The sequence below is a fragment of the Hylaeus anthracinus genome, unplaced genomic scaffold (genome assembly GCF_026225885.1).
Source record: "Hylaeus anthracinus isolate JK02 unplaced genomic scaffold, UHH_iyHylAnth1.0_haploid 0, whole genome shotgun sequence".
NCBI classification, from domain to species: Eukaryota; Metazoa; Arthropoda; class Insecta; order Hymenoptera; family Colletidae; genus Hylaeus; species Hylaeus anthracinus.
The window spans coordinates 25,341,209-25,368,859 of record NW_026533254.1 but is presented as its reverse complement, the minus strand read 5'-3'; the positions used below and the strand labels follow the sequence as shown (position 1 = coordinate 25,368,859).

At 38.2% G+C, this 27,651-nt stretch overlaps 6 protein-coding genes across 9 annotated transcripts in view; 3 read left to right on the top strand and 3 right to left on the bottom strand.

Moving 5' to 3' along the window:
• Positions 1–196: 196 nt before the first annotated feature.
• Positions 197–3,172, top strand: LOC128888101 (uncharacterized). Of its 2 annotated transcripts, XM_054144748.1 has the most exons (8): positions 197–549; positions 618–725; positions 801–866; positions 942–1,057; positions 1,159–1,437; positions 1,517–1,724; positions 1,810–2,036; positions 2,117–3,172. In XM_054144748.1, exons 1-8 carry the CDS (start codon positions 502–504, stop codon positions 3,024–3,026), a joined length of 1,962 nt encoding a protein of 653 aa, XP_054000723.1. In that variant the 5' UTR covers positions 197–501; the 3' UTR covers positions 3,027–3,172. The 2 variants fall into 2 exon arrangements, with proteins under 2 accessions (XP_054000723.1, XP_054000731.1); XM_054144756.1 differs by lacking the exons at positions 197–549; positions 618–725 and having other exon boundaries at positions 1,188–1,437.
• LOC128888193 (histone-lysine N-methyltransferase PR-Set7) lies at positions 3,169–6,560 on the bottom strand. Of its 2 annotated transcripts, XM_054144872.1 has the most exons (7): positions 6,236–6,560; positions 6,145–6,171; positions 5,629–5,819; positions 5,423–5,561; positions 4,947–5,317; positions 4,683–4,873; positions 3,169–4,541 (listed from the first exon to the last, which is right to left on the bottom strand). In XM_054144872.1, exons 2-7 carry the CDS (start codon positions 6,152–6,154, stop codon positions 4,331–4,333), a joined length of 1,113 nt encoding a protein of 370 aa, XP_054000847.1. In that variant the 5' UTR covers positions 6,155–6,171; positions 6,236–6,560; the 3' UTR covers positions 3,169–4,330. The 2 variants fall into 2 exon arrangements, with proteins under 2 accessions (XP_054000847.1, XP_054000838.1); XM_054144863.1 differs by having other exon boundaries at positions 6,145–6,559.
• A 2,726-nt stretch (positions 6,561–9,286) lies between these two features.
• On the top strand, positions 9,287–18,621 carry LOC128889740 (protein strawberry notch). 2 transcript variants are annotated; one of them, XM_054147667.1, is made up of 17 exons: positions 9,287–10,002; positions 11,001–11,082; positions 11,150–11,257; positions 11,352–11,579; positions 11,854–11,976; positions 12,201–12,341; positions 12,430–12,797; positions 12,903–13,155; positions 13,226–13,551; positions 13,631–13,911; positions 14,014–14,378; positions 14,471–14,834; positions 14,913–15,296; positions 15,371–15,937; positions 16,009–16,322; positions 16,428–16,558; positions 16,664–18,621. In XM_054147667.1, the coding sequence occupies exons 1-16, from the start codon at positions 10,000–10,002 to the stop codon at positions 16,532–16,534; spliced, it is 4,014 nt and encodes a 1,337-aa protein (XP_054003642.1). In that variant the 5' UTR covers positions 9,287–9,999; the 3' UTR covers positions 16,535–16,558; positions 16,664–18,621. The 2 variants fall into 2 exon arrangements, with proteins under 2 accessions (XP_054003642.1, XP_054003651.1); XM_054147676.1 differs by having other exon boundaries at positions 9,287–10,695.
• An 831-nt stretch (positions 18,622–19,452) lies between these two features.
• LOC128889836 (Golgi SNAP receptor complex member 1) lies at positions 19,453–22,116 on the bottom strand. The gene is made up of 5 exons (XM_054147849.1): positions 21,945–22,116; positions 21,140–21,315; positions 20,904–21,085; positions 20,743–20,811; positions 19,453–20,483 (listed from the first exon to the last, which is right to left on the bottom strand). The coding sequence occupies exons 1-5, from the start codon at positions 21,976–21,978 to the stop codon at positions 20,246–20,248; spliced, it is 699 nt and encodes a 232-aa protein (XP_054003824.1). The 5' UTR covers positions 21,979–22,116; the 3' UTR covers positions 19,453–20,245.
• Positions 22,117–22,848: 732 nt separating this feature from the next.
• Positions 22,849–27,651, bottom strand: part of LOC128889814 (uncharacterized) — a 24,206-nt gene continuing 19,403 nt past the window's right edge. Inside the window, exons 3-4 of the mRNA XM_054147819.1 lie at positions 23,760–24,299; positions 22,849–23,270 (exon numbers count right to left, since the gene is read on the bottom strand). Of these exons, the coding sequence (XP_054003794.1) occupies positions 23,078–23,270; positions 23,760–24,299 (733 nt within the window). The 3' untranslated portion in view covers positions 22,849–23,077. The remainder of the gene's footprint in view (positions 23,271–23,759; positions 24,300–27,651) is intronic.
• Positions 25,272–27,651, top strand: part of LOC128889774 (carbohydrate sulfotransferase 11) — a 20,831-nt gene continuing 18,451 nt past the window's right edge. The window contains exon 1 of the mRNA XM_054147742.1: positions 25,272–25,735. Within this exon, the coding sequence (XP_054003717.1) occupies positions 25,309–25,735 (427 nt within the window). The 5' untranslated portion in view covers positions 25,272–25,308. The remainder of the gene's footprint in view (positions 25,736–27,651) is intronic.

The window sequence follows — 27,651 nt, the reverse complement described above, 5'->3', positions numbered from 1 at the left end:
TCAACCCCTATGTTTAATTTATCCTCACAATTAACATCATTCCACGCTAAGAAGTATTTCCAATTTTCATTTATAATTCTATTTTTCTTCGGGTCGCTAAGAGCGCCAGTTTTACGGTCGTATTAGATACTGTACTGACGCTGAAACTAATAATACAAACTGATGTAAACAAAGAAAAAAATGTGTAGGAAAAAATATATTTTCATAAACACATGATTTCCTATAAGTATTTGTCCAAAACAACATTTCAATCCAGGTCGCAAACATTAACATTGTTTCGGTCTGTTTAATATTTAATATTACTTATAATTTTCACACATTGAGGTTAACACAGTACAGTACAATACTATGTACATAAACAGATTTACGCTATTAATCATTTTGTATATATTTTCTATAATAATGACACAATAATCCTACAAAGTATCAGTAAACGATAAAAACAAATGCATTTTAACCTCTTAATTCAATTTCTCCTAATCTTAAAATATAAATGACACCATGGATGCAAACAATGTTGACGACGAAGACGAAGATATCGTCATACAGGTATGTTGACTCTTGTCACAAAAATAATATTATTATTATATAATAACAGTTTTGCTTCTCATCTTTAGGGTAGTGCCCTGTATGAACATTTACATAATTTGGGTTACACAGACTTTACGAGTGTAGCCGTACTCAAATCAACAACCAAAAACAAAGGAAGAAGTTTTAGATTTATTGTAAATTTTATTTTACTTCAAACAAATCCATGAACGTATTATCATTCGATACAATAAATATTTATGTACTTTTAGGACTTTATACACTCTGCAAAAAGTATTTTCAAGAAACTATTTGTCGTATACTTGAGAATAATTCAGGTGATGTGTTAATACATAGTTTCTTATGGTAACATATTGTAAAATATTGATAATATAAAATATTTTTTGTAATAGGATGATACTGTATCTAAAAAGCAAGTAGGAACTATTTTAAACGCAAAGGTTCTTTTAAATGATCATGCTTGTATAATACATGGTTGTCTCGACAAATATAATTGTAAATCATGGAGGTAAATATCTAAATTTATTCAATAAATTAGCAAATATTAAAAGTTAATAGGCATGACAAAAATAACACAAATAGAATGCTCAAAATATTAATGTTTTACAGGACTATGCTATTGAAATTTATTTTATTAGGTGCAGTTTTAACTTCCCCGGTGTATATTCCATTTGGTACACGATATAAAAGTTCAACAAATTTATTTATATTATTTACATTATTGTATGTTGGTTACATTGAATATACAAGAGTATACGCGCATAGGGATTTAAAAACTGTCGTATCTTTACAAAATGATTTATTCGATCTTTATAAGAAAGGATTGAAGATTTTAAGATACGGATATAAAATAAAGTTAAACAAGAGGAAATGTTCTCAAGAGTTTAAGTAAATTTTTGATACTATGTGTCAGCTATTCTGCAACTATTCTTCTGTAATTTTAACAATTAATATTTATTATTTACAGTGATCTTACAGCAGGTAGATTGAAGTATTTACAACCCATAACAGAAAATTTAGTGAAGTGTTTGGAGCATGCTTCGCGCACTTACTATCACGTTTCTTTAATTCTTACAAAAATATTACCAATAAACGTGTTTCACGAAGATTTACTAACAAGATTTGAAATTGAATCATTCGAAATACGGGGTGAAATAAATTATCAAAAATTAAAAGTAAGAACGAAAAGTATCTTTCAATTCTAAAATGATTACAACGTTTGTAACAATTAACATCTGTATCATTGTCTTTTTTGGATAGAATTTATACCACACCTATATTCTCACGCAATCAGAGATGTTACACTTACTAGCTATTGCATACGACAACCATACTTGGGAAAAATCTTGCAACAAGATTCCCGAATTAAAATTAGCTTACATAATTCATTTTTTAATCAAATATTTGACAGTTTATAAGAACAAATTGTCGAAAGTGATCGATGCCTATTATTCTTTCAAAGTCGAACCAACGTTATACAAGTACAGGTTAGAATACCTTATATATCTAATAGCTTTTCAATTCATCGATAAAAATATATGTTAGTTATACATCCTTATTATTTTAGAGGATCAGCTTCATCTCAGTGGCAGGATCTATACATGCATCTGTACCTAGGTTCCAATAAGTTACAAGTGGCTTATGGTCATATATTATCGATAATTCGTGATATCGATGACAATATTTACGAAAACATACCACACGAAGATTATGTGGAAAATACGATGCTAAGACTGAACGAAGCAATGAAAGATATCGAAACCGCGAAAAGTTTCGTCGAGTTTAGTAGTTTGTTCCTCGTAAAAACACGAAATGAAAACCGTACGGATAATTATTCGGAGATGAATATGTTAGCACCGGTTGCAAATTCCGATATGCCTGTTGTACACGATTCGGAACCAGAAATTTTGGACGAGGTGTTTGAAGAATACATTAAGGATGAATACTTGAAACCTTTGAGCGAAGAATGCGACGAGATCTTATTGTACAACCATAAGCGGGACAAATCATTATTTAAGAATTTTATGATCGAACTGAAGGATGCTTTAGTCGATAAACAAAAATCCATGTCCATAAGGGAATTGAAAGCACTTGAAAGAATGCAGAAAAATGTAATAAATGAAACAAATTCGGATGATTATCGCTATCGCATTCCTACGCCTCCACCAATGCCATCATTCGATAATGCACTCTCAATAGAACAGCAAGACGATACAATTAAGATGCAATCTAATAAATCACCCCAAGAATCTAAAATTGTTAAACCCATTCTTGAAAGCAGAGAAGATTCGAACGAAAACGATCTACACGGTTCTCTTGCTGAAAAAACATCTCCCATTTTAGCAATACCTCTGCCAATAAGTAACGAGTTTTCGTTAATTTTTCCACCCCCATTTTTGAAAGCTAGCGAGGAAACGTTCACAGGCAGTGGTGAAAATTCGGAAGATGAGGTTATCGAAACAAATAATGAAAATTGATGTAATAATTGAAATAAATCGAACATTACTAATAGCAGTAGCTTCCACCAATTATGTTTTCTATAACGAAATAAACATGTGTGTATTTTTTACCGATAGTTTCCTAAAAAAAAAAAAAAAAAACTAAACATCGATTAAAGTATTATTTTTATGATCATTTATTTACAACTTCGAACAAAATTACACACTTTACCTAGGGTTTCGTTAAAATAAGATTTCGTTTGAACATTTTGCGTTTTGCATATACTAATGATAATGAGAATTACTACAAACATTAACATGTATAATATTACTATCAATGTAGATGTCTTTTACGATAATGAAAGTGATTTTATAGTTTGATAATTAATGTGCATCATACGATGTACAAAATGCGTCAACGTATGAACAAAAATAGAAATAAATATTAGAAGTTAGTACATTATTCACGTTAATGGAATTGCAGAATTGAAACAGACAATCTTTAATACGTCTTATAACCTATTATTGCGTAGTCTGTGCAATATAATAGTAAATATTAGATATTTCATAAAAAAAAAAAAAAAATACTGACGAAATATTAAGAAAAAGTACTTAGGTGCGAGTTATACAATAATTTCTTTTACAATAGAAACATACATGCAAATCGCTTAGTCATTTCTTGCTAATTAAACCCTTTACGGACGGAGCCGTTCGACGAGCGAGCGTCTCTGGGCAGCTATTTGCCAACATGCGTCAAAGGGTTAATGTTTAATTTTTCTAGTGAATCACATTGAGTACAAATGAATGACGATATATAAATTTATTTATGCTTCAAAAAAATTAAAAATTGCTAATATAGTTTATCAACAAGAAAATTCTTTCCGTTACGTAATTAGATTGTTCGTAGAGTGAATATCGAGTTATTTTTCGTATTATTAATTGCGACATGCCAGTGACGAATCGACAGAAATAACGTTACTTTGCAATTTAAACATCTGGGTAAAACAAAAAAAAAATATTTGAAGTATTAATGTATATTTGGTAGGTCTGGTTGATTTTAGAAATGAAAAGACGTGATATAGTTCGATACTATTCACTTAGGAAGTATTTCTAATTCCTCTTCTATAGTTATCGTTCCCTAGTATAGTTAAGGAAGTACAAGATTCGAAACATACCGAAGGAAGCAAAGTCATATGTATATAAATGTATTTATCTTTGAGTACTGTTGTTTCATAAAATTCAACTAAACAATTATATATAATATTCCTTCATAGGAGGAACGAAATACATTTTGAACTCTGCTGTACAATATAAATACCATTCTATAAGTTAATTCAAAAGCGCTATAACGCTAACCATGGATGATAACGAATGGCTTCGCGACTCCGATCTCCATAGTCGTAAGTAACTTCTACTCCGACAGGTATATTTTCTTTTGCCGTAAGTACCAAGTGAGGCGTCGAACCTACCTCTATGACTCGTGCAATTAAATTACCATTTCTTGAATGGTTTACTAGTCTACCTAACTTATCAGTCTCTGCTGTTGCATCGACGCTAAAAATCCAAGGATACACAAGTGATGATCAGTTTGTAATATTTCACAGAGATATTGGACGGAACTACAGGTTGACGTAACCATAATAATTTCATTCTTATTAACACTTTAATTTATGAGATACGAATGACGATACTTACCAATACTGATGATTACGGTGTTGAAAATAATACATATAACATCCGGTGTTATGATCTTGAGCGTATAGATTTTCACGCTTTTTTGCTGTTATTTGATCGATCAATTCACCAACATATTCAACTACGAACTCGCCTTTTGTGAATGCTCGCGTTGTTACAACCCCACGACCCTTGCCGCTAAAATGTCTTATCTAGAAAAAAATATTTGAAAAGTTAAGAAAGATAATATTTTCCATGCAAGTTGATTTCTATCAGCTCCTTTACCTCCAAACCCTCTTCTACTTGACAAAGCACTTTATTTTCCATATCGCGTTGTTTTTCCTCTAATACAGCTTTCTTAGATTTTCTCACACTTCGGCGTATCGGGAAATAATCTGTGAGCTTGTGATTTGTACTTTTAACGTTTGTAGAGTCCGTCGCACGATGACTCGTAATTAGATTGCTATTCAATTTTCTACGGCCACGGTTAGAAGGTTTCTTTAAAGGTTGTTGCTCCGAACAAGACGTCGATACCGCAGACTTCTTATCCTTATCGTCGTTTGTATTTCGTTCGTCTAAATCTTCTAATTGATTGTTTGGCATGTTTATCCTGTGTGGCGTCGATGGCCCGTGAATTGGTACAGCAACAGGTGTTTCTAAAATATTTTGTAATAATACACGATGTATTTATTAAAAAACTTTTGTATTTGTCGACGTAACGGTATTATTTACAAAATGTATATCGTCTATACGAACATTACCATCTGTCCTGAACTGAGTAACGTCCGTAATAATATCATTTTGTACACCGGTAGTTTGTTCATGTCCGTAAAAGTTTTCTTCAAAGGATACTATGGAAGCTTTACTCTTCGAGACATCAGGGCTCGAAATGTGTGCGATCTAAGTTTGAGAAATATATAATGCTCTATTAAATCCACAAATTAAATTAATTTTTAAAATGTTTTACCCGTGCGTAACAGAAGGAACCGATGCACATGGAAGATTTATGTATTTCATCCGGGTCATTGTTCTCTATATTTCTACTTTTATCTAATTTGGCTTCCTTCTTCATTGGTGAACCTGTGTCGTTGTATTGCAAGGATAAAACAGCAGATCTCGTACGAACTACGTTTCTCGCTTGTACACGTTTTCGTCTTCCTGCAATTAAACCGAACTCTGTGCGTATAATTCGATACCAAGAAACGAGACATATAATAAAAATAAAAAAAGAGTATAATCGTATAATACAGACGATACTTGAATATTAAACATGTTTAGTATTCGTTCAAGAGTTATCAACTAACATGCCATTTAGATACTTGAGAGGTTTTACAGAAATTCATAAAATGTTCGACTAACAAACGTCTCTAAAATAATGCTCAAAATGGAGCGAGGAGGAAACGAATCTATCAAAACATAACCTGACTACAAAACGAAATCTTAAGAGAAAGTACGGTCGAATTTTTTAAAATCGCACTTCTACCTTTCACCATGTTACCGCTCGATGTCCCTGTATAACAAACCAATACTGAATTTAATCTTCTCATACAAAATTTTCGTTCCGCGCGAGTTACCCGTTCCGATTTCCTTGGCCACTGGTCGACGCTAATTCGCTTTATGCAAATGATTCTTAATAATTCGAATCTTCACTCTGGCGATTACCAAACAGGCTTTCCCCATTCATGCGTTCGTAAATTTGCATTTGACTCGAAAGAAACGAATAATTTCCTAGCGTTTTCGTTCAAAATTACGGCCGACTTGTTCAGAGCATCTTCCTAAGGAGACGAAATCGAAATTACAAACAACCTCGAAGCAACACACCGGATATGCCGCCATTGCTCGTCATGTTACGGTAAACTATTATCAAATTAGACAGTATGGCTGTGCAACGGGTCTGAAGGACGATGCGGAGTGTAATACTACGGACAGGGGGGGTGAAGACTAAATTACGGAGGGGAAACGATCTCTGGAGTGATCTTCAGCCATCTTGCTCTGGTCAACCATGGTCAACCATTGCTGCCATCTGTTGAAACCAGTGATGCCAGCCGAGACGCGTTTTTTCGTGGATACGCGGCCGGAATGGCCGTTAACAGTGTCGTATCCAGTGATGGGCAAAACCCTAGGCTTCGAATAAATCTGAAGTTTACTGATATATTTGTCTCGTTTCCTCTTTTGAAAATTTTCCAAAGAAGGAAACGAGACAAACATATCGGCAAACTTCAGATTTTATTTGAAGCCTAGGGTTTTGCCCATCACTGGTCGTATCCAGTGATGGACATTCGTGGGATTTTTCCTTCGAGGTATTCCTTTCTGCGCATGCGTAAGCTGACGTCACAGCTACATGTCGTCTGCTACCATACATGTATCCGAACCGCCAGAGGAGGTGCATTTAAGGGGCCTGTGCAATTTTTCCGCTTTTTTAACGGACAAATTAAGGACAAGAGTGTTAGTGTTCGTGAGTGTACTATTAGGGAAAATTAAAAAACAAATGGATAATGAATCGCAGCCGTCCACGTCAGGAATCACCGAGGAAAAGAAGGGGACATTATATTTTGTTCCTTACTGGGATCCAATGGTACCCTAAATTCTAAGTAAGTGTATACAGCAGTGAGGACTGCAACGCTCGCTCCAATGCGAATGATCAGGAAAAATCCCACGAATGTCCATCACTGGTCGTATCCATGGTAACAGAAGGGGCATTATGGCTATTGTTGTGGCTATGACTGCGTAAAACATGAATATATTTGTCTTTATTATTTATATATTGCCTATACTTTTATATTGCCTTTATACATTGTCCTATCTTTATCCTTAAATCATGAATATATTTGTAAAATTATGAGGGGGTAATTAAGATACCCCTTTTTAGTCGCGCGTATACTTGACTGATGCTACGTTCGCCGCGCATGCGCGGAAGCACGCTTCTCGGCTGGCATCACTGGTTGAAAAGCGGGAAAATTCAAATAAACGCCTGCACGTATTATGGATTATTGCAGTAGCTTACCGATCTACATAATTCTATGTAGTATCACGTATAAAAATCTATACTAATGATTTTATTTAATAAAAAGGAGTACAAGTAGTTAGACAATATACAAATGGGTAATATACAAACAAGGGGTATTCGAATACTGACATTTCAGTGTATTCCTAGTAATAAGGTAAAAATATATTCTCCATGGATATATATACAGTTTCTAAATAAAATAAATGCTCGATTTCTATTTTCATGATACGAAATTGACTAAATCAAATCATCTCCCGATGTCGTTTAGTTCCTCGAACTCGTCGCTAGGTGACGTTGTCAGCCGCGCGAAGCTCGGATCGATCGTATTAGAACGGTGTTATTTTTTAGATAGATTTAGGTAAGTAATCGTAGAATACGCGGCGGAGGTGTATTATTTTAGCAAATCGATAGTTCGGAACCCCTCGAATTTCGCGAACGAATCGAAATCCGCTGGAACGCGCATTATTCGTGATTTCTGGGTCGAGTTAGCCGTTCGATTCTTTTCTTTTTACCGCGGATACTTTAAATCAACTAACGATCAGCGCTGCGCTTCGGCGACGTTGCCAAACGTTCGCACGGGCTATATTCGTTTGACCGTAACCACGCGCGTGCGAACACATGATACGCGATATGCATGGTTTGTTTACCGTTCATTGTGATTCGGAAGAACACGTGCTCGATTAAAGTGATTGTTAAAATTCTAGTATTCGTGTGAACACGTGCGCTAGCGACTTCTCCCCTCGTCTCGTCGATATTACTCGAGGCAGTGACGTACGATTTGTGCCACCGACCGCGGACGAGCCAGCAAACGGGAAAGCAATTTATTTAAATGGTATTAAAAACAAACACGGATCCATCGAAATTTTCTTAGACGAGTCGAACAGAGTTAGGGAATCGATTTCACGAATGACAATTAACAATTCGTTATTATATCGAGACAGAGTATGTTACGTTTGTAACGTTCGACGATATTATATGCGTCGAGAGGCATTCGTTTCATTTTAAATTTGCATGCCTTGAAAAATGTAGTTACGAAATAGTCGACAGATGTCAGAATTTCCTGCTGTTTTTTCATTGGCAGCGAAAAAGTTCGGAATAAATTTATTTTACACGCGTCCGAATCGAAATATTTATAAAGTCGAGAGAGTTTCTATTGATCAGGATCTAACGGTTGATTTTTTTTTTTTCGAAAGTGCCGCAATTTTTTGGATGACGCGCTCCTGAGAACCTCCCCTTAAACCAGTGACTCTCAACAAACATAATCAAATATGAAAACCGTACGCGGTATACAGGCTGTCCCAAAAATGTTGTAACACCTTGAAAGGGGTGGTTCGGAAGGTGAATTTGAAACTACTTTTTCCTGAGCGAAAATGTTGTACGAGGCTTCGTTGAGGAGATATTAACGGAAAACACTGACCAATCAGAGCGCGCGTATACCGTTGGAGCGACTAGCCGTCCGCGCTTATACGCTACAGTGGTCGCTCCACCGGCATACTCGCGCTCTGATTGGTCAGTGTTTTCTGTTAATATCTCCTTAACGAAGCTTCGGACAACATTTTCGCTAAGGAAAAAGTTGTTTCAAATCACCTCCCAAACCACCCCTTTCAAGGTGTTACAACATTTTTGGGACACTCTGTATGCATTACGATATAATAATTCTATTTCATAAATTCGTACGTTCTAAACCGAATAAAAAATAATTTATTTCGCTCGCGATATTTTCTCCCATCGCGAATAATTTATTTATAATTTCGATATAGTACAAATTACCACGAAATTTCCCCTGCGGTAATAATGTTCGCTTTTCGAAAAAGTGTCCCGTATAAGTTTCAATTTCGTTCATCTGTCGTGTTCTCTCGGCGACGGTTGAGAACCACTGGCCCCGAACGCATCGATTCGGCAACGCCGCGCGTTATTCCGCAAGCAGCGGCCATAGCTAGCGCGTGTGTTTTTGTATTTGCATCGCGGTGCACCGTGGGCCGGGCGAAAGCCAAGATGGCGGCAGCCGTGTTTGGCGAACGCGTTTCGAGTGTGTGCTCGGTCTAGACCGCATAAATGGCTCGGCCTAAGCGCACAGTACGTTCCCACGCTGTGATATACTGATCCGCACAATTCGCCAGGTGTTCGATATCGTTCGTGTGATGTCCGTTTGACGAGACACGAACCACGAGATTCTTAAGGGAGGAAAAAAGTGTCCGTCTCGTGCACCCTGTCACTGTTCAGCACCTTCAACCGCACGCCGAGGATAATATTCGCCGTCGTCGTTCCGCAGAGGTGGTCCGTTCGTCTCGTATCATTCGCGATCGCGAGGACGTCGATAGATCTTTTGTCATGGTGAGTTTTCTTTTTGTTTCTGTTTTTTTTTTTTTTTTCGTTTATTGTCGTCGCGCGTTAACAAACGTTCGCGGGAGGGCGCGCTTTTTCTCGCGCGACGTTGTATTTTCTTCCGCGAGAGCATCCATCTCTTGGCACGACTAACCTATAGACGCGATGTATACGCACCGTCTCTCTTATTGTAATTTCAAATGACTCACACCGTTCTCCCTCTCTGCGTTCTTTCTCGCCCCCCCCTTCCTCTCCCTCTCCGCCACCACCCCTTCCTCCATCTTCTCCTCCTGCGAGCTGAATAAAATACGTCTGTCGAGTAATAAATAATAAATAGTTCGTTCAACTTCCGAATTTCGTTCGTTTCGATCGAAACGAATTTCCATTGGCACGAACGTGGAAACACGAAATTTAAGTACTATCTGCAACAAAACTCTAATTACTGTTTTGAGTAATATACGTTCGTAGTTAAATGTAAATAAATTGCAACGATTGTGCAGTGAATTGCATTGGGTTTATTTCGTTTCCAAACTTCATCCGTTTAATTGAATTATTTCCATTGTCGCAATCATGGAAACATGAGACCGATGGTATTCGCGATAAAAGCATTTGAATTGTTATTTTAAGTAACGAATAACTTGGAAAATAATTACAATTGAATGCAGACAATTCGTCACTTGTTTCTATTAAAGTCATCTACAGGTATTTAAATAATTATAATTTGTGTCTATAACTAGTCTCTATTTAATTTGCTACATAACCTCTACGTTGATGATTTCTTAACCAATTTTAATGTGTAAACATTGACATAACATTTGTCCGTTTAAAAATTGTTCAGGACAGTTCAACCGAAAGCTTTCTGTTATATTTCATTAAAAAATTAAACTCGATGAGCGAAAAATTAAATTAAATAGTGGACATCAAAGCGAATGTATATAAGTTGTAACAGATATAGTAAACATACTGCGAATTAATAATTTTGTAAAATATCAAAATGTTCATTTTAGTCAGCTAAAAGGGATAAGGATGCAATGAACGAAGACAGTAGCAGCGACGAAGATGAAGATCCCGACAATATGGGAGTGCCAGGTAAATTTTTGGAACAGGTATTTAAAAAGAAATTTTATAATAAATTAATTAACAATGTTTTCTTCAGGCGGTGGAAAAGATCTGGCCACTGCTACCGGTATCGCCAATATCAAGGATGAGAAACCGGCGGATGCCCCATCTAATCTTATGGTTAAAGGACAAGGGGGGATAAATAGTAAGAATTAATTTAACATATTCGTAATACATTAATTAGTAACTTAAGTAATTTATATCGATATTAAAAAAAAAAAAAAATATTCTTTTGACAGTGATGAATCAGAAGTTTGGTAGTAAAATTCCTGGAGGATTGGTAACTAAGACAGGAATACCTGGTTACGAAGTGGTGCGCGTGGGAGGATCGCAGGGTGCACCACCTGGTTTTGTCAATGCGAGTCAGTTGAGTCAACTGGGGCAGTTAGCTGCAGCTGGACCGTACGGTTTTACACCAGGGTTGGCGTCTTTCGCAGGCTTTAATCCTGCTGCTTTTTTTCCACCGAGTATGTATCGATATCTCGTTGCAAAATCTTACTATCTTATAACAAGGTCACATCTTTATTTTCATGTGTGCTGTGCAATTCGAGTATGCGTTTAATGTATGTATGAATTAGCCATGCACATACATTACATAGGAGTGACTACATGTGTAATAAGACTGTAATTTTGTTTCATTGTTGTATTGCACATAACATTGATAATTGTGACATCTATTATAACAATAATGACATCGCCAAAGACAGAATCGATAGATCATAAGTATATTATTATCCCCAGGCATGGATATGAGCTTGATGAGTGGTTTTATGGGTATGCCTGGAATGAACATGGCTGTTAATCCCCTTGTACAACTGTTAAACCAAAATGGTTTACATCCAAACTGGCCAGCTGGGCTGTCAGGTATTCTCGTTTATATAAACTCAATGTTCCTTTTTTTTCCTCGACGTATCAAATAATTAAATAGATCTCCCGTTCATTTTTTCAACTCCCATTAAAGCACAAGTATACAAATATTCATACAAACTGTTTCTCTATGTTCCATATCATTCTGTATTCCAAATACTCTCTTATCGTAGGATAAAATATTTCTGGTATAACAACAATTATACAGAACATTATTGCAGGTAAAGCTGTGTCTCAGTTGTGGATGAATGCTGGAGATCCTACTAAAATGACTATGCAACCTACTTTACCAGAAGAGGAAGAGGTGGATGACGAAGATATGGGCGTTGCGGAAACGTACGCCGATTACATGCCGACAAAACGTATGCGCGATTTATTTAAATATGTAGTTTGGTACTTCGGCTCGCGAATTGCAGTTTCTTAACCATTTTTCTCTATAATCGTCGACAGTTAAACTAGGACGGAAACATCCAGACCCCGTCGTAGAAACGGCATCGTTATCTAGCGTTGAACCAACAGATGTCTGGTATAAAGTTTCAATACCGGAAGAATCAATACGAACCGGGGCTTTATCGGCGTTACAGCTCGAATCTATAACGTACGCGTCCCAACAGCACGAGCACCTTTTGCCAGACGGTTCGCGTGCTGGTTTTCTCATTGGTGACGGTGCAGGAGTTGGAAAAGGACGGACCATAGCTGGTATCATATTTGAAAATTATTTAAAAGGGAGGAAACGCGCTATTTGGGTTTCTGTCTCGAATGATCTCAAATACGATGCAGAGCGTGACTTAAATGACATTGGCGCATCGAAAATTGAGGTATTCTAACTTTATTCTGGATTAAGAAGCGAATCGTATTAGTCTTAATGGTAGCAAATTTAACGCACCGTACCTGTAAACGATTTACATGAAATTTATACGTAGGTGCACGCATTGAACAAGTTCAAGTACGCGAAAATTTCGTCGGCCGTGAATGGAAATGTAAAGAAAGGCGTGATATTCAGTACGTACTCTGCTTTAATCGGAGAGTCCACGCAAAGTGGAGGCAAATATAAAAGTCGATTGAAGCAACTCTTACAATGGTGCGGTGAAGACTTCGATGGTCTGATTATCTTCGACGAGTGCCATCGCGCGAAGAATTTGTGTCCTACGGGTAGCTCCAAACCAACTAAAACCGGTACGTATATAACATAGTATATAATACGATTCATGCGATACAGAATCGATACTTAACGATGTATTTGCAGGTTTGACAGTTCTGGAACTACAGAACAAACTGCCCAAAGCCAGAGTAGTGTACGCCAGTGCCACGGGGGCATCCGAGCCCCGGAACATGGCGTACATGGTTCGGCTGGGAATGTGGGGCGAGGGAACCCCTTTCCCCGAGTTTACCGATTTCATTACCGCTGTCGAGAAACGAGGAGTCGGTGCAATGGAGATCGTGGCGATGGACATGAAATTGCGCGGCATGTACATCGCCCGGCAGCTCAGTTTTCACGGTGTAGCTTTCAAAATAGAAGAAGTACCGCTATCCAAAGAATTTACCGCAGTATACGATAGTTCAGTTCGATTGGTGAGTACCAAGGAAAATAAAAATAAAAACCGCCATATATTCAACGGTTCGCTAAATATTCCTTTCGAATTCGACGCAGTGGGTCGAGGCGCTGCAAAGGTTTCAAGAAGCGGCCGAACTGTTGGATGCCGAGAATCGCATGAAAAAGACGATGTGGGGCCAGTTTTGGTCGTCCCATCAGCGATTTTTCAAATACCTGTGCATCGCCGCTAAAGTGAAGCATGCCGTCGCGGTTGCTCGCGAGGCTGTCAAGTGCGGAAAGTGCGTTGTGATTGGTCTACAGTCCACCGGCGAGGCTCGCACGTTGGAGCAACTGGAACGCGACGACGGGGAACTCAGCGACTTTGTCTCCACCGCGAAGTAAGTAATCGATAGCGACGATTTTTATAGGGTGGAATAGAAGAACGATAAAAAACTAGTACACCTACGGGACGATTCTCTCGCTAATCCTTCACTTTTCAGAGGAGTGCTGCAAACGTTGGTCGAGAAACACTTTCCAGCGTCGGATCGCAATCACATACAGCGAGTTCTGGGTATCGAGCCGTCGAAAATGCAGAGGTTGGAGGACCTCGACGACATGGACGGTGCAGGTGGATCCGCGGGCGGTAGCAAGAGGAAACCGATACGACAAGCAGCCCAGAGGGCTTCGAAGAGAGTCCGTACCTTTCCATCGGACGACGATTTTACCGACGACGAGAGGAACGGTGGTCGCAGTTCCGACTCTGAATACAAACAAAGTGGCAGCGAGAGCGAGGACGATCACAAAACTGACGTGGAGAGTAATATCACCTCCGATTCTTCCTTCCAGTACACCGAGTCGGACTCTGGTTAGTCTCACAAAACAAGAACTCTGTTACTTTTTGAAATATTAACCGCGATCCATAGATCGAATAGTGACGATTTGTCGCTCGTGTTGCAGATTCGGGCGATAGACGAAAGAAGAAAGGTAAAAAGCAAAAGAAACCGGTGAAGAAACGCGCAAGCTACGCAGGTGCCGCCAGTGGAAATGCAGCAGCTCGTAGTCGAGCACCGTCGAGAGACGCTGTCGAGCGTGCCTACCTCATGAAGAAAGAGTTGCTGTCGCAGATAGAAGACCTAGGCGAACGACTACCACCCAATACCTTAGATCAACTTATAGACGAGTTCGGTGGGCCAGAAAACGTCGCTGAGATGACCGGTAGAAAAGGGCGAGTCGTCCAAACGGAAGACGGCACCATTCAGTACGAATCTAGATCCGAAGTTGACGTTCCATTGGAAACTCTTAATTTGACGGAAAAACAAAGGTACGTGCACAACGGAATATATAGATGAACTGATTGTAAAAGAAAATGTGAATAGCTCAGTGGTTAATTTCGCTACAGGTTTATGGACGGTGAAAAGACTGTGGCCATTATCTCAGAGGCCGCTAGCAGCGGGATATCTTTGCAAAGTGACAGACGAGCAAGAAATCAGATGCGCCGGGTGCACATCACGCTGGAGCTCCCGTGGAGCGCCGACAGAGCGATACAACAATTTGGACGTACGCATCGTTCGAATCAAGTGAACGCACCGGAGTACATATTCCTGATCTCAGATTTGGCGGGTGAGCGAAGATTCGCTTCGATCGTCGCTAAACGTCTGGAGAGTCTCGGCGCGCTCACACACGGAGACAGACGAGCTACGGAAACGAGGGATCTCTCGCAATTCAATATCGATAACAAGTATGGACGTTCGGCCCTAGAAGCAACTATGAGGACTATAATGAAGTTTGTACTCTTACGTGTTTCTATAGCACAGAACAGAATTTCATTGGATTAACGATATTATTTAAAAATGCTAGGTACGAAGCACCGCTTGTGCCACCCCCTCAAGACTATCACGGAGATTTCTTCAAAGACGTGGCCGACGCGCTGGTGGGCGTCGGTTTAATATGCAACAGCGAAAGCACGCCCGGCGTACTCACGCTGGACAAAGACTACAACAACATGTCGAAATTCTTGAACCGTATTCTTGGCATGCCGGTCGATTTGCAGAATCGCCTGTTCAAGTACTTCACCGACACCTTGAACGCGATCGTCACGCAGGCGAAGAAGACCGGCCGGTTCGATATGGGTATACTCGATCTGGGCACTTCGGGAGAGAACGTGCGGAGAGTGAAATTGTATCGTTTTCTGCGGAAACACGCCACTGGTAAGGCGCCAACGGAGCTCCACGTTGTTCACGTCGAGCGCGGGATGAATTGGTCCGAAGCATTGGACAAGTGTTCCGAATTGACGGGATCGAAAGAAGGATTTTATTTGAGCCATCAGATCCGTAATGGAAAACAAACGGCGATCCTTGCGGTTGCCGTGGATACTGGCAAGAAGAAGTCCGAGAGCAAAAAAGATCAGTTGTACATGGTTTACAGGTATAATGTTGTTTATCTTTTATTAAATTACTCGTAAGTTGAAGAAAGAAATTATTTACATTTGTCGATAGGCCCAACACAGGATTACAATTAAGGCAAGAGACTCTAGGAGAATTAGAGAAGAAATATAAGAAAGTATCTTCGGACGAAGCGGAACCCCATTGGTCGCAGCAATACGATGCTTCCGTAGATACGTGTTCGCACGCTTATTGGCGTGGTAATTGTAAAAATGCAACGCTTGGCATGGACTGCGAGGTCGGACTCCGAAGGCGTTCCTATAATGTCCTTTCCGGTTCCGTATTGAGCGTATGGAGTCGAGTAGAAAGCATTCTAGCAACGCGTTCCGGTCACAACTCTAAGATGCAAGTTGTACGCTTACGAACTGGTAAGTTCAATGTGAAAATATCGTTTCTTTTTTAAATCGTAAGGTAAATCTAATAATCGAATCGATTAATAAATAAAGAATGACAACAAAGAGCTTTTGTTACAGACGAAGGTTTGAAAATTGTCGGTACCCTAATTCCAAAGTCCTGTATGGAGATACTGCGGCAAGAACTTTCATCCGATTCGGAGAACACCGAAGACCTCTCATTTTGAACATTTCGTTCCTTCGCTTTACAGGTAAAAAATAAATAAAAATTAACGCGAAACATAGGATCCGATTTAAGAAGTATCATAGTCTGCCGCGAGCTTGCTTTTAAATATATTTATTAATACTCGAACAAGAACGCTATCGATGTTCATCTAATCGTTGAACGTAAGAACGGAACTTGACCTTTGTCTGTTGTCAAGAGCAGGACCAATGGAAGCGACACTACAGTGATTCGTGGACAAATCCCTCTTCCTGAGCTTTGCGACAGAATTCGACGAAGAAGGGGGTGCACCTGCAAATATATGCCGAAGACACGGATACGTGCGTGTTATAACTGCCAGGAGGTATAAAGGTTGATTCCGAAGTGAATCTGAATCGCCTGCGTTGTTCGACTGTATTCGAATGACGAGTGAGATGGAAACGCGCGGCACAAACAATTCCAATTTTGCGATCCTAAGAACACATTGAAATATCCGAGCTTGTCTCTTCGTTAGACTCTCGCGTTGTTATTTTATAAGTTTTAACAAAGCCTATTGCTCACCTATTGCATCTCGATACACGAACGTCATTACGTAGAACCTTCTTTCTCCATTTCTTTTTGTTTTTAATTCGTGAACTACGCCCGTGTTACGTCGGGAATGTAACACGCGCGTTCTCTAACCCCCCCCCCCCCCCCATTTCATTTTTTACACACACCAAAACAGAGAATATATCGGAATCTATTATATATTTTTGTTCCGTCTTGTAAAGTTTACGATTGTAAATGAAATTCGTCGACATTTACAAAAAAAAAAAAAAAATGCATGACTCTGCGAAACGTATTTGCTGCGTATAGAAAGAGGTGAGGTTAGGTTCCTCTCGAATAGCTTTATTTTGCGCGTCGGCCAATTACAAAGTGATCACGAGGAAAGAAAAGCGAGATTCTTATTGGGAAGTGTGAAGATAAAATTCAATTAGCGATCGTGCTAACCACATCCTGGAAGCGTGACATCCAGTGAGAATCGATTGTAGAAAAAAAAAAAGATATCTTAACTATAGGGGTGGGACTCGCTTATTCGTGTATTGTGATTGATTTAGCGAAGAAAAGTAAGGGTAACCCGGATAAAAATGGAATACGTAGTATTAGCACTGTACGAAAGCAGTGAAGGAAGAGACGATCAATTCTCGCTGGAAAGTACAGAATGTATACGCAAAACTGTTCAACTTTTGTTTGATCGTTGAATTGATCGGATAGTTAATTACGATCGTCGCTACTGCTACCATTAATATTATTACACTACTGCTACTACTATTAGTACTAGTGCTCCCACTGCAAAACTACTATTACTATTATGACCGGGGTGGGGAGACGAGGTAATAAACGATCCTTTTGTTACACATCGAACCTTGCATTGAAACCAAACGTTTGTTTACAAATCAAGTGCCAATGTAGACGTAACATACTTTCCAAATATCGTTGATCGAAGATTAAAGTTCGATGAAATTTTCTTTCGTCCTTTCGTTGGAGACCACGATATAATTTGAAATATTTGTTGCATGTTAATCTCTACCGATAAACTCAAAGAGAAGAAAAATTGGTCGCGACCTTGTCTCCCAATATTCTCCATTTATAAGTAGTCAGCATTAAAGGAAAAAGTTAGATTCGAACGGTACGTACGGCAGTATATTTATATTCAGAATCATAAACTAGTTATGCGGTTCGCATGTATATTGAGTAGATGTCTGTTGTTTGTTTGTACGCCTGGGCGAGTTTCGATAGAGTGCTAAGTGGGATGGATCTCGCAGTCTTATTATCAATGACAGAAAACAATAATGAAAGAGGAGAATTGAAATTAGAGAGTAGAGTAATCCTGGAGGAATCGATAGAATCAGTTTCCAAGTAGAATTCTCCATCGTAACGAGAGACACGCGGACGAAAATGCTCCCGTGTTTCGAGAATGTCGCGGAAATGGAATCGTGATTGTGAATATTTTTCAGTCTTCGCAAACTGTTCTCACTACAAAGAATCGTTTTGATGTAGCACACAGAAAAACCACTGCGTTTCTACGGATACACTACATATTGCATTTATAAACAAAAAGAGAAAAAGAAACAAAGCGAAAGAAAAACAGATTAAAACGGTGTAGCATACAATATTTACGTAGCGTAAATAAGAATATGTATTTGTATCGTATCGTATGTCTTTATATTTGTTTGTGATATTGGATACAACACAGAGCAACCGACAAATTATTTATTATTAATGTTAATTACAGAGAGATCATACGTTGTTTTATTTTTCATCATTTTAACAGAATCGATTATCGAGAACGAAATTCGTCAAACGAATTTGCACAGCTGTTCACTCTCGTCGCGAATGTGGCGATTCTTGAGGGGGGGAAAAAAAAGAAAAATAATACAGTTAACGAAATTAAATATAGAAACGGATTTGTGATTAGAATGGAAGGTTTCAAACTGTAAATATTATATATTGAAAAATATAAAGCAGTTATAGGTCACACGTGTACCTTGCATTCGATATTTTTACAACTTCTTTGTTTTCTTTGTTTTGAGTTCCTATTACAGACAAGAGGTAATTTATAAATGTGGTATCTAGTATACGTGGAAACAGGGCACTGCACTTACTGGAACGACTTCTTTCGTAACGTGCTGTGTTTTGTGAACTCGAATGAGAGACTCTGAAGATATATGCATATATGTATATGTACGTGCGCGTGTATATATACATGTATAAATGTCTCTGTGTATGTAAAATCAATACTTCGTAGTAAAAATGAAAAATAATGTTAAAAAAAAAAATATCAATCTTTTGATATGAAGTTCGATTCAATTATTACAATGTTCCTTCGTTATTGTGTCATATTTCTCCAATGTCGTGCGTTCACTACTATTTTCTTTTCTTTTCTTCTTCTTCTTCTTCTTCTTCTTCTTCTTCTTCTTCTTCTTCTCTCTCTCTCTCTCTCTCTCTCTCTCTCTCTCTCTCTCTCTCTTACTCTTATTGCTTTTAACACTTGTTACGCTACAGAGCATTACGAGAAACATTGATTCATATGCGTATAAAATACATTGGCTTTCAATAAAAAGAAATATAGAAATTGTTTTTCTTTCGTAAGTGCTGAATTCGCACTGTGCAAAATTATACGAACAGCAAATAAAAAACCTTATATAAATATCAGTCTATTGTACTGTGACAAATAGCAACGATTTCATTATCATTTTTACGAGACATAGATTTTATTTAATATTGCGACGCATTTTTCACAGACCTGTTTTTACGTATGGTATATGTTTATAGTCGTGTATATAGGAAATTGAAAGATAAAAGTACAAATATAATTTTATAAATGCGTAAAATTTTTTTCACCGTTGATTTTAACGTTTATTAAATTAACATGTCGATCGTGGATTAAAATTCTATACATAGTTTGATCCACGACTTACGTTAGGTATAAAAAAAACTGTACAGTTCAACATTATTTTTCTTCTTCTTTTTTCAAATTTTCTTAACTCGCTAGAACGAGAACATTCATTCGACCATTCAGAGTTCACTCACGCATAATTACGCACAGCCACGCTCTTTTTAATTTCACCGTGTTTCCTATTTGCGTGTATGTCGCAAATGCATCATCAAATACCTCTTACTTCTACGTATATGCATTCCCATTTGACGAATCACTAACCCATAAGGGTGGAAGTACTTTGGTATCGAACGTTATTTAATGAAAAGCATACAAGAGCATAAGGAACGTGCAAAATCCAACGATAAGACCAAGAATTAGAGAGTCTCGTCTTTTACGCAGATTTATCCTTTGTACTAGACTAGTTACCGCTGGAAATCTATTCGAAATATCGTTTAATCTGGTTTGTATACGTTTAAATGTATGTCTCTGAGTCATCAAATGTTCTCGCGTCTCCATCGCTATAGTTATCTGATCATTGATCAAACGATCCGAGCTAGAAGAAAAAAAGAATCTCCATAAATTTTGTACCCCGATATATGTAATAAACGAAACAGCTTTTGGTATACAGTGACTCCTCAAGTTACATGATTGTGCCTCTACTTATGTCCTTGCATATATTTTCTATGCGTGTATCTATTCACATACGAAATAAAGCTTGCTTTTTCAATATTCAAATCATTTAAGTTGAGAACTTACTGTATATGAACGATATACATTACAATAAAATGAATTGTATAGCAAACTTTACTTACTTGTGAATATGTTGGCTTTCTTTTAAATACATCTCCCGGCGATTCAATCCGCCTACACTTTTGTAGTTACTGCACCATGGAAAATTTATAAACATTCAACAATATATTTAAGAAACAATGCTATCGATATCTCTTAACCACAGGATGATAATTGTACGTACTCGATTTCTTTACGAACACTTCCCAGTAGATCTTCTCGATCTCTTCTGGCCTCAAAATTATTTCTGATCTTACTGAATTCTAGTTTATAATCTTTCAATATATCTTTATGGCGTTGCATGGTATGAAGCATCGCTGCACCATTTGGTTGTAACTCGCTCATTCTCTCATTTATGGAGAATAACTATCGAATACGTATATTTTAGACTAGCGAAACATAGCGATACTTTAAACCTACCTTAGTTAGTAACGCTTCTATCTCAGAGGCCATATTTTCGAAGACATGTTCCTCATCCAAAAGTGGCACCTCATCGGAATTAACAAGCTTGGATCCAGCATTGATGCCAAGCTTGCTAAAAGCCACAAGTTTTGCGTCGATTTCATTCTCTAGATGTCTTGCTTGCCTTCGCAGATCTAAAATGAAAATGCATGATAACAGCAATAGTTTAAACGAAACAAGCTTCGAAGACTATGGTTTCGTAGTTGAAATAACCTGTTACTAGTACTAGAAGGACGAATATTGTAAAAATCGTAAACTGTAACGGATATTTAGAGACGAATAATAACGGAAAATAAATTATGCGAATTTTGTGTTACATATTTTTGAGAGAATGATTTTCATCGTTAGGGTTAGGAAATGTAAGATTTATTTTTCGTGATAACTGGTGCGAAACAGTTCATTTTTAGGAAATTTTATACCTACAAAATTGTTGGAACGAATCGAAATTTTTAATTAATTATTTAAATTATTAAATAACACGATTATAATAATCGTGTTTTCTGTGATCCAAAAGGGTTTCGATTTAGCGAAAGTAACGAATCTTATTCGATAGTAAAAATAACTCGGAATTAAATTTTAATAAGGGATGAGTTGACATTGTTTTCTTTGAAAATACAACTGAAAAAAACAGTTTTAATATCGGAATGACATATGTCAAAACAAAGTGGATGCGATATTACTTGTCGGAGTAACTTTCATTTCTCGATAATCGATGGCAGGAACGATAAGGAATGTAACGTTCGCGTTAAAAAAAAAAGTCTACCTTCCCAATCGACAGCATCTAATGCGTTAGCCATTTGTCGTTGCTCGAATCAGGATATTTCCTTTTCTATTATATGTAGATAGATATTACATACGACATAACACACAGTTCCACGAACAGATGATGGCAGCAGATGATACCTATATAACATAAGTGCGAGACTAAACTAATCTGATGCATAAACACGGTCACCGATTGGAGAGGAAAAATGGCGGAAAAACTCGAAGAAGGATCGTCCCTACGAAACGATAATGGACACTTTGTTTATCTAATCTTTATTTGAACAGCAAAGCAATACTAGGGAACAGTGGTATCGAAGGTCTTTTTAGGTCTGAGAAAATGTTAATATGCTTCTAAGAGGATTTTAAAAACAGATTTGTCTATGGTTCTTGAGAATTTTGTTACATCGATTCAAAAAGAATAGAAGAACTTTTTATTAGGTAAACTGGAAAGTAATGTCGTTTCTTTTACATTAAATTCAAACAAATTTTTTATAAATTTCTATTCTTAATTATTAATTGTATAATCGCTCCCAGTTATCAATAGCCTTTTGCTATCTAGTGTGCAAATTGCCAATGTCAGATCGATAAAAATCAATGAGCTGATGAACGATAAACAAGTATTTAAAATTGAAAGAACGACATTATTTTCCGGTTCACCTAATATTTACAGAATGAAAAATAGTAGAAGGTAGATTTTGGTCATCTCTGTATAGGCTAGTATTGCATCGACGCATTCCGTATGATGACAGTAGAAACTCGTGGTGGTGAGTAAACCGGTTTTATGTGGGATCCCGACGCTAGTTACGATGCTACTACCTGTGACATGCTATCCTGGTATTATTGCCTAGGAGAAGGAGCTAGGAGTAAGATAACAGGAATAACAAATGTAAATTAAAACGCAATTCTCCAAGTCATTATTAATTTAATAACACGTACATAGAATATATTATTTATTATACATATTTTTATAAAATTATTAAAATATATTAGAAGAAAATAACGATACAAAAATGACTTTCTTAGGTAGCTTTCTCCTATCGACTAATGAGAACGAACGGGAACGAATTACAGTATAAAGAAGAACAGGATTTATATCCACTTACGTGGCGTCGGAGGAAATCTGCCTTACCGTCATCGCGGGATAAGTAGGTCAGTTTTAATTCTCGCCATTTGCCGTTCGGTGGTATTTCCGTCTCGAAGGTACAATTTTAACTCCTCTATAAAAGCCAACGCAGCGAGAATCCGTTCATCGTCGTCGTGAACGATCATGTCAGGGAACTGGTCTCTTAGAAGTCGCGATATTATATTCATTTGAGTAGTAGATCTGAAAAAGTAAATAATCGTTTCTTATTAAGTATTAGGAATAATACTTGAAAATAATAAATTATAAATAATAAGTAATAGATAAAGTCACTTATCTATAACTTATATAATAATAAATAATAAATTTAATAACGATTAAAAATATTAAAGGGACCAGAAAGTAATGTCGTTTCTGCGAATGCAAATACTTGTTTATTATTTACCAGCTCACCGTGTACCAATCAATTTTTATCGATCAGGTATTGAAAATGTGCACACTAGATGGCAGAAGGTTATTGATAATGACAATTACATAATTGATTAAAAATAAAAACATACTATAAATTTATCTGTTTGAATTTAATGCAAAAGAGACGACATTACTTTCTGGTCCTCCTAATGATTCAAAGTTATGATTAAAAATACATATTCTTCTCAAAGACCAGTAAGCTTTCTAATTCGTAATATTATTGTTACAGTTAACGAGGATTATCGGAGAATATTTATCCACCTAGAAAAGATTCTCAATCTGGCCTGTCCGTCGACAATGGGCAAGATCTCGATAAGGCAGAACATGAGGCATCCGGTCGTTTTGACGACGTAGGCGTCTGCACAGATTTCCTTGAATGATTTCTCTTCGAGGAACTCGAAAAGGCGTTCTCCTCTCCCAGGATGCGTCTCGATTTGTATGCCGACGGTCTTCTCTATCGACGTGCTTTTCAACGCCAAGATACTGTGCTCCACATTGACCGAGAACTTTACGCAGCAACTGTTATCGACCGTCTCTTCGACGAGAAGACGAATGGCGGGTACGGCAGTTTGGTATTGCTTCTCGTGGACTTGGTACGAAATCGTACCGTAAGCGTCGCAAAAGGAATCCTCGTCGAACTTTGGTAAATCCAAGACTACAGTGGCTACGACTTCCTTGCGAGGCTGAATCGCGTTCGTTCGGTACCAAAACGCGCAATCCGTCGATGACCAAATCATCGATGCACCAGCGATTTCGTCCAGCCCTTTCAGGGTTACGTAAACCTCCGGATCGCATACCGTTCTGAAACCAGATGAAAGATCTCATGAATCAACTAGTAATTCGTTAATTAGTTAATAAACTAATTGTTTTATATTTTCTAATTGTAGGAAAAATTTCTCAGTGGTTTAATTCGCTTAGAATCGTCCGTTAATTTGGAAATATTGCCTATGGAGAAGCAGGAACATGAAAGGTTCCGACGAGAGCTTCATCTATTGAGCTCTATCCTAACTGGAGTGTGAACTCCTGTAAGAAGAAGTAGAGGCGACGGAGGTCCGAGAGAAATGCAAAATGGGTGGTTCCGGTATTATCCTATAGCAAATTTATTTGTCAAGGGGGAACAAACGTACGCCGAAACATAACCTACCCGAGCATCGCTGAGCATTGTCGAGTGAGTTACTTTCAGATTCTTCTCCGCATAAAATTTGATAAATACAATATAAATTGAATTGTGACAAATAATAAAATTTGGCTCTATACCAAATTGTATACAGGGTGTCCCAAAAATGTTCTAACACATTGAAAGAGTTGGTTCGGGACGTGATTTGAAACAACTTTTTCCTTAACGAAAATGTTGTCCGAGGCTTCGTTGAGGAGATATTAACGGAAAACACTGACCAATCAGAGCGCGAGTATGCCGGTGGAGCGCCCGTAGTAGGCGTGGTTACGCGCTAGGCGGCCGCGCTCATACGTTACCGCGACCGCTCCACCGGCATACTCGCGCTCTGATTGGTCAGTGTTTTCCGTTATTATTTGCTCAACGAAGCCTCGGACAATATTTTCTCCAAGGAAAAAGTTGTTTCAAATCACCTCCCGAACCAGCCCTTTCAAGGTGTTACAACGTTTTCGGGACACCCTGTATTCATTTCTATATACTCAAAGAGTAGTTCGCCAAACCGTGCAAAATTTCAATTCGCGCCTTTCCCCACTGCTATCGCTCATTGACTATAGCGCTTGCGCACGACTGCTTACTCGTAACTTTGGCATAGGAGATGTTGGTTACGGACTACACTATAGCTCGAGCAGTCCATGTATGGTCGAAGGTTTCGCGTCTGTGGAACTACTTCGTGCCGCGCACGCGCAGAGGGCGCCAAGCGGCAAATCGACCCGCGAAAACGTGAGCCAATCAGCGACGGCGTACGAGTCGGTTGGTAGCAGACGACGCGAGCACAGGACCGTAGACCGTAGAGATCAGTCCGCGTTTGTCCGCGTCCGTGTTCGTATCTCCTTTGGGGTGGTCACAGGATGTAATCGTCCTCTGTACGTTCGATTCGATCGGTTACCGTCACGTGTTCTCGCGAGTTTGTCAATCGAGAAGCACACGACGACAGTCCACTGGTATCAGGACAACGATAAGCGAGGGAGCCGAGAAGTATCGACGCCTGAAGCTGCAGTTGTTGCAGGAGGTGCGATAGATGCATCTTTGAATCCTGACAGCGGGGCATATATGTCCGTTGGAAGTACGTATTTAGTATCATTACTTTGCGCTATGTTGGAATAATTGATGAACAAATACTCTGTTCGATCGAAGGAGTTCGGGGAAATAATGATAGTTGATAGAAGAAAGGTCAGAGAAGACAATGTAGAATTACTCGGAATCGTGAGATGAACCTAGGTGAAAGGAAGGGTGCTGTGTGACCCATTGACCCAGGAAACGTATGCAGTGCAACTACGTTCCGTCTCGCGACTCTTTCGATCGGGACCGTAAATTGTGCAAGACTCGTGTCGTAGGTGAGATTCGTGACTCGCCGTGGGAGAATTAACGCGACTTAGAAACGCGTCCTTGTCCTTTACCGGCTCTTTCCACGACGAACGATAAATAAACCAATGATACGAAGAATATTTATTAGACTCAATTTTCATTGAGTAATAGATCATATCACTCGATATAATATCAATCTACGACTGAAAGCGGTATCGTTTAATCGAATATTTATTTATTTATTTTTCTTCTGAAATTAGTATCTACCTAATATATCATAATTCGTACAATGTCGTCGCGGTAATAAATAGTAAAATGGCGATCGTCAGGCCCCCGATCGGCAAACTGTTCAAATACAATATCGACCGAGGATCTTGGTTGAATGCAGTGACGGGCAAAATCGTAATCGCAAATACGAATACGATTGCAATTAAACGTTTTCGAGTTGCGATTACGAATACGATTGCGACCGTACTTTTAAAGCTTTACAGCCACTGAAATTCTTCACCTCAAAAACGACATCAAAATTCCTGTTTCTTAGCCCCAAAAACTTAGAAAACCATACCATTCGTCGAAATTAGAAATGAAAAGTTCACAATTAAAATTCGCGTCCATAGAGCAGAGCCTAGATAGGGTAATTTTTAACAAACGTTTTATTTTGACGAAACCATGGTTTTCTAATTTTTTTTTTTTTAATCCGAGGAACACGAATCTGATGTCGGTGTTGTGGTAAAAAAATGTCTATGCCCGAAAACCTCCAAGAATACGGTCGTAATCGTATTCGTAATCACAACTCGAAAACGTTCGATTGCAATCGCATTCGTATTTGCGATTACAATTTTGCTCATCACTGGTTGAATGACTAACGTTTAAAGAATTCGATACCTGGAATCTTTGTTTAGGTTAGGATGTCGTTTATCTCGGAGCGTAACTACGTAATCCTCGTTTTAGAAGTAGGAGAAGTAAACATTCGTCCGTTTTGTAAACGGAAAAACAATACTTTAAGCGCGACACGTGTTTGTGGTATGTAAGCGCGCGCGCGCGCTTGTAGTATTTATATGCGGTTTGCGACTTTTGACTGGAACGTGATTTTTCTGTTCGGGGAAAATTCCGGAATCGGAACGTTACGCGAATCATACAAAAATCGTACGTTCGCAAAGTAAAACCACGGAAATGAAAATAAAGAATTGAAAATCAATTCCGATGCAGAGATAAAATAATATAGAAATATTTTTCTGGCGTTTCGAGACATTCCGTTTTCTGTTAATGCGACGCGTTTAAAAAAGAGATGCTATGGTTGAATTTATGGTAACGAACGATTGCGGCTATTTGCTACGGTATTTGGTTTTAACGAAACAGCGAGGCTGCGCTATCAAATTTAATTAAAAGTACCTCTCTTAAGCTGGCAGGACCAAATCAGCAAATCGGGCTTAGTCGAATAGTTGGTACTTATTTTGTACTAATTTCTACCAACAACAATAATTTTGTACCTCGTGCCGTTTTCGAAAAAATCGTCGCGCTGCTAGCTTAATATTAATATTACGATTTTCTGGAAAACAGGAATAGGAACAAAATTTCTTTTTGTGGTACAAATTAGTACAAATTCAGTCCCAAATATATCCGCTTTGATTTTTTCATTTTTATTAATTTTTAACATTTTCAGCCACTAGCTTA

Coding starts and splice junctions, on each gene's coding strand:
- LOC128888101 (XM_054144748.1), top strand. CDS start 502: ATGGATGCAAACAATGTTGACGACGAAGACGAAGATATCGTCATACAG. Junction 550..617: donor ACGAAGATATCGTCATACAG/GTATGTTGACTC, acceptor TCTCATCTTTAG/GGTAGTGCCCTGTATGAACA. Junction 867..941: donor TATACTTGAGAATAATTCAG/GTGATGTGTTAA, acceptor TTTTTGTAATAG/GATGATACTGTATCTAAAAA.
- LOC128888193 (XM_054144863.1), bottom strand. CDS start 6,208: ATGAGAAGATTAAATTCAGTATTGGTTTGTTATACAGGGACATCGAGC. Junction 5,820..6,144: donor GAGCGGTAACATGGTGAAAG/GTAGAAGTGCGA, acceptor GTTTAATTGCAG/GAAGACGAAAACGTGTACAA. Junction 4,874..4,946: donor AAGTAGAAGAGGGTTTGGAG/GTAAAGGAGCTG, acceptor ATTTTTTTCTAG/ATAAGACATTTTAGCGGCAA.
- LOC128889740 (XM_054147667.1), top strand. Junction 11,977..12,200: donor CTGGCCAGCTGGGCTGTCAG/GTATTCTCGTTT, acceptor ACATTATTGCAG/GTAAAGCTGTGTCTCAGTTG. Junction 13,552..13,630: donor ACGATAGTTCAGTTCGATTG/GTGAGTACCAAG, acceptor AATTCGACGCAG/TGGGTCGAGGCGCTGCAAAG.
- LOC128889836 (XM_054147849.1), bottom strand. CDS start 21,978: ATGGCTAACGCATTAGATGCTGTCGATTGGGAAG. Junction 21,316..21,944: donor AGATGCTGTCGATTGGGAAG/GTAGACTTTTTT, acceptor TTTTCATTTTAG/ATCTGCGAAGGCAAGCAAGA. Junction 21,086..21,139: donor TAGAAGCGTTACTAACTAAG/GTAGGTTTAAAG, acceptor CGTATTCGATAG/TTATTCTCCATAAATGAGAG.